Genomic DNA, 13275 nt, shown 5'->3' on the forward strand with positions numbered 1-13275 from the left:
GAATAATTCTAGGGTAATTAAGATCTATTTTTTGTATCTATTCAAATTCTAGATATAAAGTCAGTGTAAAATATGTATCTGTAAGAATATACTACTTCTTTTTCTCTTAGGTTTTATTAATCAGAAATGATGGCAGCATGAAACTTGTGGGACTATTGCCATAGATTCGTAGTGACTCCAGAGTTACTTAGTATTAGACTGAATGTTGAATGAGGCCTATAAAATGTTTAATATCATTGGATGTATTGAACATTAGAAAATTATAGTCTCAATTCTGTATTAAGTTGTGTGATTGGTATATGGTGATTTAAGTGAAGTGCCCTCTAAGATTCGAGGGGAGTTTACAATTATTTTTCTGAGAGTTAAATTAGCAAAAGCCATTCTTTTCTAGTAAGAATTATCTGAAGATTTGGGGAATGCTAAAATTGCTAATCTCAGAGACACAGTTCTGAAATATGATCAGAATTTATTGAATGGAAATATCATTAACTTTATTGTACAGAGTCTTTTGGACAAAGTCTATGAACAAAAGGGTGGTCAGCTCAGAAGATAGCAAAGGGAAACCCAAAGCATGAGGAATTGGGTGGCTGGCCTGTTGGAGGAGAGAGATTTGTGAGTTGTCTGTTTCCTGAGGTAGGCATGTCCTTATTGTGGAGATGGATGTATGAGATTAGCTTAGTCTGATGTCATTAAGTATTTGAATCATAATTATTTTTCCATGCTCTGTCCCTTGTTTACCCTATCACCTTCTCCACCTAAGAGAGAAAATGTATTCATCTGATGAACATTCTAGTCTGCTAGATGTTTGTACTTCTCATTATGAAGAAATAAATTGTCAAAATAGTAGACAAAAAATAAACCCATGTGCATACATGCATATGTTTATGTTTCTGTGAATTTGATTGAAGATAGGTCCTGTGAGAAGATAATTGGTCCTGTGAGAAAGATACGTTTACAGTCTGTTTCATCTGATGAGGTCTGTTTGCAGCTAGTCCGCTTAGCTTAGTAGTCTTTTGTACTGCTCTGAGCGTGAACATTTGAAAACTGCAGCAACTTAGGCCATTTAACTTGTGTGGCCTCATCTTTAAAATGAGAGTGTTAATCTGATGATCTTCAGAATTCCTCCTAGTTCTAATTCTTGATGAATTAACCTGTGTGCTCAATTGTATCACTGCAGACTTACAAGTGAGAGAAGGGATTTGAGAGAGCTGAAATATCACTGATGTTTAGGTTGGTAGTACCAATATGACTTAAAGTTGCACATTTTAACCAACCTTGTTTTGTTTGGTTCCAAAGTATAGGGTACAACATTTTACTTGTTGCTGCTACACTCTATAAGTTTCTTAAGGACAGAGCCAATGTGTCCTGACTATACAGGACAGTGTCTATCACAGAGAAAAGACAGTAAGTGCTTATTGAATTAGTGTGTAGGGCATAGCTAAACATGGTTTGGTTATTAGTGATTTTTTAAAATATTCTTTATTATGGCAAATTTTAAACGTATGTAGGAGTAGACAGAATAATATTGTCTTAGTTCATTTGGGATGCTATAACAGAATACCATAGACTAGGTGGTTTATTTATAGCATTAATTTATTGCTCACAGTTCTGCAATAGATGCTGGAAGTCTGAGATAAGGGTGCTAGCATAGTTCCGTTCTGGTGAGAGCCCTCTTCCCGGTTGCAGACTGCTGAGTTCACATTTTATACTCATGGAGAGAGTCGAACTAGCTTTCTGGGGTCTCTTTTATTTTTTATGATGATGATGATGATGATGATGATGATGATGATGATTTTTTTAGGAAGAGCGCAAGGGCCGCGAGCGGCCGGGAACCCCGGCCCACCCCGTGCGCCGAGGGTGGCGGAGGACCCAGACACGGATGCGTTCGGCGGCAAGCGCGTGCCGCCGCCCCTCCGGCCCCACGGCCCCCCGGGAAAAGGGCCCACGGGGCCGCCCTGCGACGTCCCCCGCCTCTCGGTCAGCACCCGCCTCCCCCTTTCCCCGTCCAACCCGTGGGCGAGGCCCACGGCGGGGTGGGGAGGAGGCGCGGCGCGCCGAGGCCGGGGGGCGCCGCCAGGGGCGCCCCCTGACCTCTGGCCCCCCTTTTCCTTCGGCGGGACGGGCGCCTCCCCCGACAGACCAGCGCGGGCCGGTCCGGGAACATGCGCGCCGAGACCTGCCGCCGCTCCCATCGCGCAGACGGTGGGCAGCCGCCGAGGGTGGGCCGAGGGCGCCGCCCGCGGGGTGCTGGGTGGGGGAGTCCGGAGAGCGAGGGAGGGAGGAAGGAAGAAACGGACGCCGAGCTTTCCCGGGCCCCGCCGCCGCCACCGTGGCGGCGGTGGGAGCGACAAACCCTTGTGTCGAGGGCTGACTTTCAATAGATCGCAGCGTATGATTATTATTAAAAAAATTTTTTTTATTTGGCCAAGCCGCGCAGCATGTGGGATCTTAGTTGCCCGACCCAGGGATCGAACCTGTGCCCCCTGCAGTGGAAGCACAGCGTCTTAACCACTGGACTGCTAGGGAAGTCCCTGTGGTCTCTTTTATAAGGGCACTAATCCCAATCGTGAGGGCTCTGCCCTCATTACCTAATCACCTCCCAAAGCCCCCCCATCTCCTAATACCATCACTTTAGGGGTTAGGATTTCAACATATGAATTTTGGGAGGACACCAACATTTAGACCATAGCAAATATAATGAACCTCCAATTACCCATTATCCTACTTTAATGGTTGTGATTATTGTTTTATCTTTACTTCCTCCCATATGCTGCTGCTTGTATTATTTTGAAGCAAATCACAAACTTCATATCAATCTGTAATTCCATTGTGTATCTCTCAAAGATAAGGACTTAAAATCATAGCCATTCCTATATCACACCTTAAAGAATGACTTGGTTTTGACAAATATTACATTAGTTTCACTTAGAATAACTGTATTAAATACTTCCAAGAAACTTGTTATGTGTAGTTTTCAGATAGTTAATAATGCTTAGAAATAATAGAACTAATTTTTGTTTTTGTTCTGTTTAATATTTAGGTTATCAACATGACGGCTGAAGAAACAGTGAATGTAAAAGAGGTTGAAATCATTAAGCTAATTTTAGACTTCTTGAATTCAAAGAAGCTTCACATTAGTATGTTGGCCCTTGAGAAGGAAAGTGGAGTCATAAATGGCCTATTTTCAGATGATATGCTTTTCCTGAGGTATGATTTCATTAGCACTGTGAGGTTTGTAGCTCATTCCAAGAAATGTTAAGTATTAATAAGATAATAGGTACAGTATGGATAGACCTTTGTAATTATGAAAAGACAAAGTATAGTTTTTTAAATGTTTATTTTTATAAAGAACGTTTACAAAACAAAGTTTTCTGTAGAATGTTTTCAGGAGTAAGATCCAGAGATTCATTAAAAAGAGTCACAACTCTATTGTGTTTGTGGCATCATCATAAAAAATATTTGATTAAGAAATCAGAGACTCTGTAAAGTTTGAAAAATATTTCTGAAATACGTTTTTTATGCTATAGAAGTAAAACATACTTGTTATATAAAATATTCTTTGTAGAAAATATAGAAAAATAAAGAAGAAAAATCAGCCTACCATCCACACATACTACTGATAATTTTCTGTGCATATTGAAAAAAAGAAACAATTCTGTTGCATTTAGAATTTTGTATCCTGCTTTATCCATTAACATTATAAGAATTCTCTATGTGATTACAAATTTATGCTTTGAAAATTTTCGATTTACTTAATTTCCTAATGATTCCCCTATTTTTAGACAATTAAATTGCAATTTTTCTTAAATACATGCTCTACTGAGCATCTTTCATACATGTGACTATTTCTGTATCTTGAATTATTTCCTTAAAACAAGATTCTTGGAAGTGGAATTACAGAGCAAAAGGGAGTCAACATGTTTGCCAAAATGGAAAGCTAAATATATCCTTCCTTGAATTGGATTGAAAAAGAAAAACCCAAATTTCCAGGCAGAAATGTATTCTGTGCTTATGTGATACCAAATGTCCTTGATAAGAAGTACAGATTCTTGGATATGTAGCATTTTGTGGCTAGGAAAGCCTTAAGAAATGAAATGTTTCTAACTCATGAAGAAGGAGCTTTTTAAAAAGCTTTATTATTAGGAGAGTTTATTTAAACTCATTGCACTTCCCTGTATTTGACATTATGAATGACATTCAGCCCCAGGGAGCTTAGTCAACGATATAGTCAGGAACCAGTACTAAGGCAGTATTCTTTGGGCTCTGTCATTGCTACTTCTGGAATTTAGCAGTGGCTCTCAGATATCCCCATGCAGAAACCTGATGGTTTGTTATGAAGTTTTACTGGTCTTAGGTGAAATTACAGGATAGTAAGTTTTTCATTAAACTAAATGTATTCATCTTAAAGGGCTGCCGGCCTTTGAAATTGTGTCCTTCTTACTTTTGAAATATTAAAATGTCCCTTTAGGGCTTCCCTGGTGGTGCAGTGGTTAAGAATCCGCCTGCCAATGCAGGGGACACGGGTTCCAGCCCTGGTCTGGGAAGATCCCACATGCCGCGCAGCAACTAAGCCCGTGCGCCACAACTACTGAGCCCGCGCTCCAGAGCCCGTGAGCCACAACTCCTGAAGCCTGTGCGCTTAGAGCCCGTGCTCTGCAACAAGAGAAGCCACCTCAATGAGAAGCTCGTGCACCGCAACACCGTAACTAGAGAAAGCCTGTGCATAGCAACAAAGACACAATGCAGCCAAAAATAAATAAATAAATAAAATAAATTTAAAAAAAACCTTTAAAAAACAAAATAAAATAAAATGTCCCTTTATAAAATGATTATGATACATATTGTGATTGCTTTTTATTAATATTCATTCTTTGTCGAATCAAAAGTTGGCAATCCTTTGTAGATCTTCCCTGCCTATTTTTTTTTTTTTTCGGTTTAAATCTTTAATGCACCGGCTGGCTGGGCAGTGGCAGCGGGGGTGCGGCGGGGGAGGCTGCGACTGGAGCGCTGGGGAGCAGTGCCCAGTCTGCTTGACAGACAGCTCATCAGGCCCCGCAGAGGCTCCAGCTTCTGCTCCCGAGGGTGCGCAGAGCTCCGCTCCCTCCACCACGTGCGCAGCCAGGGGAAAAAGTAGAAACAGCCCCAGTAGATCTCCTCAGCCTCCAGCGCTACCTCGTATCTCCTCAATCCCGACATGTCCTGGATTCGAAATGTCTCCTGGAGGGGGGCTGAGGGGTCGGCGCAACCTAAACGCCCACCCTCCCTGGCTCCACTCTGGAAAACTTCCTGCCTATTTTTAAATTTTCTGTTCTAAAAAAGCATAAATAGGGAAATTACTTTTATAAAAGAACAGTAATCTGAATGCCTTATAACTTTTAGAAGTTCCTGTAGACTACTTAAGTAGGATGAAATATGATATTATTCATTACTATTTTCATTCTCAGAATATAAACTCTAGTGTTAAATGCCTCAAAGATGTTGAATTCACAGTTTAGAGCAGGGTTTTCAACCTCAGTACTGTTAACATTTTGGGCCAGATGGTTCTTTGTTGTGTGAGTGTGGGGGTTTTCCTGTGCATTGTAGGGTGTTTAGCAGCACTTCTGACCTATACCCTGAAGATGCCAGTCGCACCCTAGTTGTGACAACCAAAAGTGTCCCCAGACAGTGCCAGATTTCTCCAGGGGGCAAAACTGCACCCAGTTGAGAACCAATGACTTAGTGAGACTGGAACATACCAACACACTGGCCCCTAAGTAATACAGAATAACTTTAAACTATAAGATTAGTGGGGAAATAAAGAAACTTTTAGACTTAGTTCAATGTTTTTACATAGGTAAAAAAAAATTTTAGAATGAGGAGTGGGTGCAGATTCACAAATTCTTCTCATATAGCATATGTTGTTACACATAAGTTGTGAGGAAGTTTATTATAGTGGTTGAGAAACCAAGTAAAATGTTATTCTCATTACCTGCTTTGTGAAGTTCTAATGCTATCTTGTCATCTCTTCTGCTTTTAATTAGTATAACACAAATTTGATAGCATGTGTGGATTTTTCTTTATATAGGCAGCTAATCCTTGATGGTCAATGGGATGAAGTTCTTCAGTTCATTCAGCCTCTAGAATGTATGGAAAAATTTGACAAAAAAAGGTAAGATTTCATCTGTATTTTTTAGTATCTTATCATTGGTAGAAGTTGAGCAAAACAAAACAATAAACAAAAATTTAAAAATAAGACTTTTAGCTTTCCTAGAAAATAGTACACTCAATCCCATTGAGTTGGAGAACTAGAGGACAGCTTGCAGGTACTTCAATTAGTTGAACATCTGATATATAAACCCCTTAGTCAACAGTGTCTATATATAAAACATCACAAGGGCCATGTCTGAAGCAGTTGTTTCATCATGATAGTACAAAGAATTTAAAGATGTCATTCCATTGTTTCCTGGCCTCCATTATTTCTGACAAACAGTTATCCTTAATTCTCTTGTATGTAATGTTTCTTTCTTTCTATTTTTTCTTCTTCTACTGGCTGCCTTCAAGATTTTCTCCTTGTCATTAGTTTTCAGCAGTTTGATTTTGATGTGCCTAAGTGTGATTTATTTGTATTTTTTCCTGCTTGGGGTTTGCTGAGCTTTTTGGATCTATAAGTTTATGTCTTTCATCAAGTTTGGGAAGTTTTTGGCAGTTATATCTTCAAAAATTTTTTCTGCCCCTTTTTCTCCTTCTAAGTATACAATATTAGACAGATTGATATTGTTCCACAGTTTTGAGGCTTTGTTCCTTTTTTAAAAAAAACATTTTTTCTGTGTATTCTTCAATCTGGATTATTTCTTTTGATTTACCTTCAATATTTATTGACACTTTCTTGAGTTATTAGCAATCTGCTCATAAACAATGAATTTTTCATTTCAGATATTGTACTTTTTGGTTGCAGAATTTACTTTTATTTATAATTTTTCTCTGAGATATTCCTATCTGTTTGTTCATTGTGACTGTACTTCCCCAAAAGCCCTTGAACATATTTTTAGTAACTGCTTGTTCACCAATAGTCCTTATTTGCTAATTCCAACTTTTAGGTTATATCAGGCTCAGTTTCTATTGATTGCATTTTCTCTTAACTATGAGTCACTTTTTTTCACGTCTAGTCATTTTTTAATGTATTTTGCACATTGGGATTCATTGTTGAAACTCTGGATTTCTGTTATCTTCCTTTGGAAGGTATTGATTTTTATTCATGCAGGGAGTTTACTTTGTTGTACTTCAGAATGCAAACTCTGTCCCTCACCTAGTGGACACCAGATGAAATCTCTGCTCAGTTATTTAGCCTTCAATCTGTTGCTTTCCCTGGGCTCTTTGGAGTCTCCCTTGCATCTTCAGTTTTAGGAATGACCAAGGATTTAGGCACAGTTTATACAGTAGATTTTGGTGTATTTTTCATTGTGGTTTCCTCTTGTTTTCGAAAAAAATGAAACCTGCCCACCACTTTTCAGCTGTTCTGGCAGCCGAACTTCTCAAAAGCCTGACTTCTCCAAAGCCTGTAAAACTGCAGCTTTCTGCCTGAGTTCTAGCTCACACTGTGTGGACTGGGGAGTGCTCTCAGCTGGAAGGCCTTATACCCTTCAGTCTCACCCCCTAAAGTTCCCTTTTTCAAGGATTGACTTCCCTCTAGTTATGCCAGCTTTTTTTTTTTTCTTCAGTGCTTTCAAATATTTTTTGTATTTAATTTAGGGTTTAATAGTTATTTGCAGAAAGGTTAGCCAGGTACAAGTTACTCCACCATTATCAGAAGTGGAACCTCATATTAGTTTCTGATTCTCCATAAACCATGCTATTTGATACCTCTTTGCCTTTTTTTTTTTTTTTTTTTTTTTTTGTGGTTCACGGGCCTCTCCTGTTGCGGAGAACAGGCTCCGGACGTGCAGGCTCAGCAGCCATGGCTCACGGGCCCAGCCGCTCCGTGGCATGTGGGATCTTCCCGGACTGGGGCATGAACCCATGTCCCCTGCATCGGCAGGCGGACTCTCAACCACTGCACCACCAGGGAAGCGCCCCTTCTTTGCTTTTATACATTCTTCATTTATCTGGGATACTGTTTCTTACATCATCTCCTGCCTTTACATAGCACATTCTTGATCATCTTCCAAGAGTCATTTCTTGTAAGACCCTCACTATTTCTGGTAGACCTGTTTCATACTCCTTTGAAATCTTGCTGAATCTTATACATATTTCATGCAATTTATTAGATGACCCTCTTCTTTTTTTAAAAAAATTGAAGTATAGTTGATTTATAATATTGTGTTAGTTTCAGGTACACAGCATGGTGTTTCAGTATTTTTGCAGATTATATTCCATTATAGGTTATTACAAGATATTGGGTATAATTCTCTGTGCTATATAGTTAATCTTTGTTGCTTACCTATTTTATGTATAGTAGTTTGCCTTTGTTAATCTCATACCCCTAACTTATCCCTCCCCACCCCCCACCCCCATTTTGGTAACCACAAGTTTGTTTTCTGTGTCTGTGAGTCTGTTTCGGTTTTGTATATATGTTCATTTGTATTATTTTTTAGATTCTACATGTGTTATCATATAGTATTTGTCTTTCTTTGTCTGACTTATTTCAGTAAGCACAATATTCTCTAGGTTCATCCATGTTTTTGCAGATGGCAATATTTCGTTCTTTTTCTGCTTCCTTGTGTGACTTTTAAAAAATTTTTTATTGAAGTATAGTTGATTTACAATGTTGTGTTAGTTTCAGGTGTACAGCAAAGTGATTCAGTTATACATATATCCACTCTTTTTTAGATTCTTTTCCCATGTAGGTCATCACAGAGTATTGAGCAGAGTTTCCTGTGCTATACAGTAGGTCTTTATTAGTTATTTATTTCATATAGAGTAGTGTGTATATGTCAATCCCAATCTCCCAATTTATCCCTCCTCCCCTTCCCCCCATTAACCATAAGTTTGTTTTCCACATCTGTAACTCTATTTCTATTTTGTAAATAAGTTCATTTGTACCACTTTTTAGATTCCACATATAAGCGATATCATATGATATTTGTCCTTTTCTGTCTGACTTACTTCACTCAGTATGACAATCTCTAAGTCCATCCATGTTGCTGCAAATTGCATTATTTTGTTCTTTTTTATGGCTGAGTAATAGTTCATTGTGTGTGTATGTGTGTACACATGCACGCAATGCACCACAGCTACTTACTCCAATCATCTGTTGATGGGTACTTGGGTTGCTTCCATTAGATGACCCTCTTCCTGAAGGCAGGGATTTTGTTTTATTGGACACATATTTGCTGTTACAACAGTGGTTGAAAGAATGACTGTGAAGTTCATTATCATTTTCTTTCAGCCCTTAGAAACACTTTTCTTTAAAGTGCTTAAGGCATTCAACATGTTTTGATTCATAGAGAAGTCACGTAGACACTCCCTTCCCCTCTCTGAAAAATCCCTTTTAAAAGGTTTTAAGTCTACAGTTATCTTACGGTTTTTTAGCAATGTTGTTCATTCCTTCCTATCCTTTCAGCTCTATTTTTATTAGACCTTTCTCATGTTTGAAAAGAAAAGAGGACATATTTTGGGAAATAAAATATTTGTAATATAAAGAATTTTGATTTCATATTAGGTGACATTTGACATCTTCCATGAAAACTTGATTGCTTAGAATTAATACTGCAAATAGAAATCCTTCCTTTGAGTATTAAATTGTGATTACTTGCTACTGAAATTATTTTAATTATGGCTTCAGTGTGATCAGCTTTGTAAAATAATTAAAGAATTTTCTGATAGCAAAGGTACTTACAGTAACTTATAAGTACATTTGATTTATGAGACATTGGAAAATTAATTTTTTAAAGTCTTTTTTTAAAGAAATAATTAGTCCTATAAGAAAAACTTGGCCTGTTTTGCTTTAGGAACTTGAGTCTCATTTCTTGTCTTTGACATTGCTATAATTCAGATTTTAATCATTTTAATGTTTCATATTTTATTTTTCACAGGTTTCGTTATATTATCCTGAAGCAGAAGTTTTTAGAAGCTTTATGTGTTAACAACGCAATGTCAGCAGAAGATGAGCCCCAGCATGTAAGATTTTTATTCCTAAAGGTTTGCTCCACAGTCTTGTTTCAGTCATAAGTATTCTATTCACTAAAGCAAAAGATTAGTATCATGAGTTTTCAAAGTTTTTATGAGCGGGTGTGGGGCAAGATCTGCTCTTTTGCAGATGTAGTACTTTCAGTCTGTAGTGCTTCTGAATTTGTTGTGTGATTTAGGCAAAGATGATAAATGAGTGGCTGTCTGGTTGGAGAGTGTGTGCTCCCCTCTTGTTTAAGGTGATATAGATAGCAAAAGATGTTTGACTTGATGACTCTACATCATTGCTTCTTTTCTTATCCCAGAAGTGGATTATGTTTACTTCCACTTTCTGTCTTTTCAGTACTCTCTTTGATCCAGAGGTGTGTTTTTTAACTCTTTTTTTTTTTTTTTTTTTTTTGGCTGTGCAGTGCAGCTTGTAGAATCTTAGTTCCCTGACCGGGGATTGAACCTGGGCCCTCAGCAGTGAAAGCACAGAGCCCTAACCACTGGACAGCCAGGGAATTCCCCAAAGGTGTTTTTTTAGTACAATGTGTATTTTTAATAACAATTTAGATTTAATGATATTAAATTCTTTTTGATTAGAGAGATACTTTTAAAGTTTTAATATTAGTATTGTCGCATCCAAAACCAAAGAAACTTTTATTAAGTGCCAGTAAGTAATCATTGAAATAATAGAGAAATGTTTGCAGATAATGATGTTTAAAAGTGGAAAGAAGGACTTCCCTGGTAGTCCAGTGGTTAAGACTCCATGCTTCCACTGCAGGGGTCACGGGTTTGATCCCTGGTCGGGGAACTAAGATTCTGCGTGCTGCATGTTGTGGCCAAAAAAAAGAAAAAAGTGGAAAGAACACTGGAATATTAGTCAATAAGAATTTTTATTCTGTCTTTGTCACTAACCAACTGAATTACATAGGTTAAATCTGCACCCTAACTTTTCCCACAGGTAAGATATAGAAGCTGTGCTATGCAAGCTCTAAGGTTCCTTACATCATCAAAAGCTTATGATACTAAGATAATATTCACTATACAAATTATTGTAATTTGTTTTTCAGCTAAGCTTCCTTTTGTTCTGTCTCTGCACTGTTTTTGTAGAAATGAACTGTAGGTGTTCCCTTTCTTGATTTGCTTTCTCTCCCCACACACATTTGTCCTAAGGTAAGTTTGAGGATGGCTCTTTTGCTTTTTGAGTAAGCTGGAGTGATAGCAAGCTATAATAAATAATTGAATTTTGGCATGCTTCAGTTTCATTGCTAGAAAACTTAATTATCCTTACTCTTAAAAAATTATACATTTGAAAATGATAGTATTAAGTCTGAATTACAACACTTTTTTTATAGGTAAAAGTTTAATGTGCTAATAACCAAATTTTAAAATCTTTATTTTAGGAGTAAAAAACATTTTGGTTCCTGACTTGAAACTTGTTAAATAGCCCACAATTATATGAGTATTCTGTGACATGAGTTTATCCTTTTGCAATTGAACAGTTTGTGAAAGTTCGTAAAGTGTCTTTATATTTGAATAAAATATTCTCATTGTTTTCATATCTCATAGCATCTCTCTTTATAGCAATCACTTATGTTTTTCTTACAGCTGGAATTTACCATGCAAGAAGCTGTGCAATGTTTACATGCCCTAGAAGAGTACTGTCCTTCTAAAGATGATTACAGCAAGCTCTGTTTGCTTTTGACTTTGCCTCGTCTGACCAATCATGCTGAATTTAAGGACTGGAATCCCAGCACTGCACGAGTTCACTGTTTTGAAGAGGCTTGTGTCATGGTTGCAGAATTCATCCCTGCTGATAGGAAGCTAAGTGAGGCTGGTTTTAAAGCAAGTAACAATCGTTTATTTCAGCTTGTAATGAAGGGCCTACTTTATGAATGCTGTGTAGAATTTTGTCAAAGTAAAGCAACTGGAGAAGAAATTACAGAAAGTGAAGTACTACTTGGTATCGACCTCTTATGTGGTAATGGTTGTGATGATTTGGATCTGAGTTTATTGTCATGGCTTCAGAATCTCCCATCTTCAGTCTTCTCTTGTGCTTTTGAACAGAAAATGCTTAATATTCATGTTGATAAACTTCTGAAACCCACAAAAGCTGCATATGCTGATCTTTTGACTCCTCTTATCAGCAAACTTTCTCCCTATCCATCATCTCCATTGAGAAGGCCTCAATCAGCTGATGCCTATATGACCCGCTCTCTGAATCCTGCTTTAGATGGCCTCACTTGTGGACTAACCAGTCATGATAAGAGAATTTCAGACCTTGGGAACAAAACTTCTCCAATGTCACACTCCTTTGCTAACTTCCATTATCCAGGGGTACAAAACCTCAGTAGAAGTCTCATGCTTGAGAATACAGAATGTCACAGTATTTATGAAGAATCCCCTGAACGGTAAGTATTTGCTCATGAAAATTGGGAGATCTCCACAAGTGTGAGATAATCTAATTGGTGTGTGTGTGTGTGTGTGTGTGTGTGTGTGTGTGTGTGTGTTCTAAATGTTCAAGTCCATTTAGTTGAAAGTTAGTCTTTAAAACTTTATTTATAAGGCGTTTTAAAAATTTTGATAATTACAGTTATCAGGGAAAACCTTTATTTTTGTATCCCGTATTATCATTTTGCTGGTTATAAAGGCAGTACATGTGCATTGAAGAAATTTTGGAAAATATGGAAGGGTATCAATAAGAGAATTAAAATCCCACACAATCTTGCGCTTAGATGACCAACATTTTTCCAATGAATACATTTTTAAAAATTGAGAAGTTGCTATATATATTTTCATATAATTTGCTTTTTTCACTTGATAAATCATGACGTTTTCCCATATATTTTTCTTTTTTTGCGGTACGCGGGCCTCTCGCTGTTGTGGAGCACAGGGCTCCGGAACCGCAGGCTCAGTGGCCATGGCTTACGGGCCCAGCTGCTCCACGGCGTGTGGGATCTTCCCGGACCAGGGCACGAACCTGTGTCCCCTGCATCAGCAGGCGGACTCTCAACCACTGTGCCACCAGGGAAGCCCCTCCCGTATTTTTAAACATTTATTGAGGTCAGTGATTAATGGTGTGTGCAGTATTCCATTGTATGACTGGATCATAATTTTACCTAGTTCCTTATTGTAAGAGAGTAGACTGTTTCCTGTAAATATTACTGTATTGAACATGTATGTATA

At 38.0% G+C, this 13275-nt stretch overlaps 1 protein-coding gene across 6 annotated transcripts in view; it reads left to right on the forward strand.

Annotated features, from left to right (window-relative positions):
* Nucleotides 1-13275, forward strand: part of WDR47 (WD repeat domain 47) — a 57077-nt gene that overhangs the window by 13968 nt on the left and 29834 nt on the right. For 3 of the 6 annotated variants that reach the window (XM_060139456.1, XM_060139454.1, XM_060139458.1), the window contains exons 2-5: nucleotides 3041-3207; nucleotides 6065-6148; nucleotides 10011-10095; nucleotides 11698-12500. In XM_060139456.1, coding sequence (XP_059995439.1) covers nucleotides 3050-3207; nucleotides 6065-6148; nucleotides 10011-10095; nucleotides 11698-12500 — 1130 coding nt within the window. In that variant the 5' untranslated portion in view covers nucleotides 3041-3049. Of the gene's footprint in view, nucleotides 1-1962; nucleotides 1978-2131; nucleotides 2220-3040; nucleotides 3208-6064; nucleotides 6149-10010; nucleotides 10096-11697; nucleotides 12501-13275 lie in introns of those variants that run through there. The other 3 variants (XM_060139455.1, XM_060139457.1, XM_060139459.1) reach the window with 3 other exon arrangements.

Source organism: Lagenorhynchus albirostris, chromosome 2 (genome assembly GCF_949774975.1).
Source record: "Lagenorhynchus albirostris chromosome 2, mLagAlb1.1, whole genome shotgun sequence".
Classification (NCBI taxonomy): Eukaryota; Metazoa; Chordata; class Mammalia; order Artiodactyla; family Delphinidae; genus Lagenorhynchus; species Lagenorhynchus albirostris.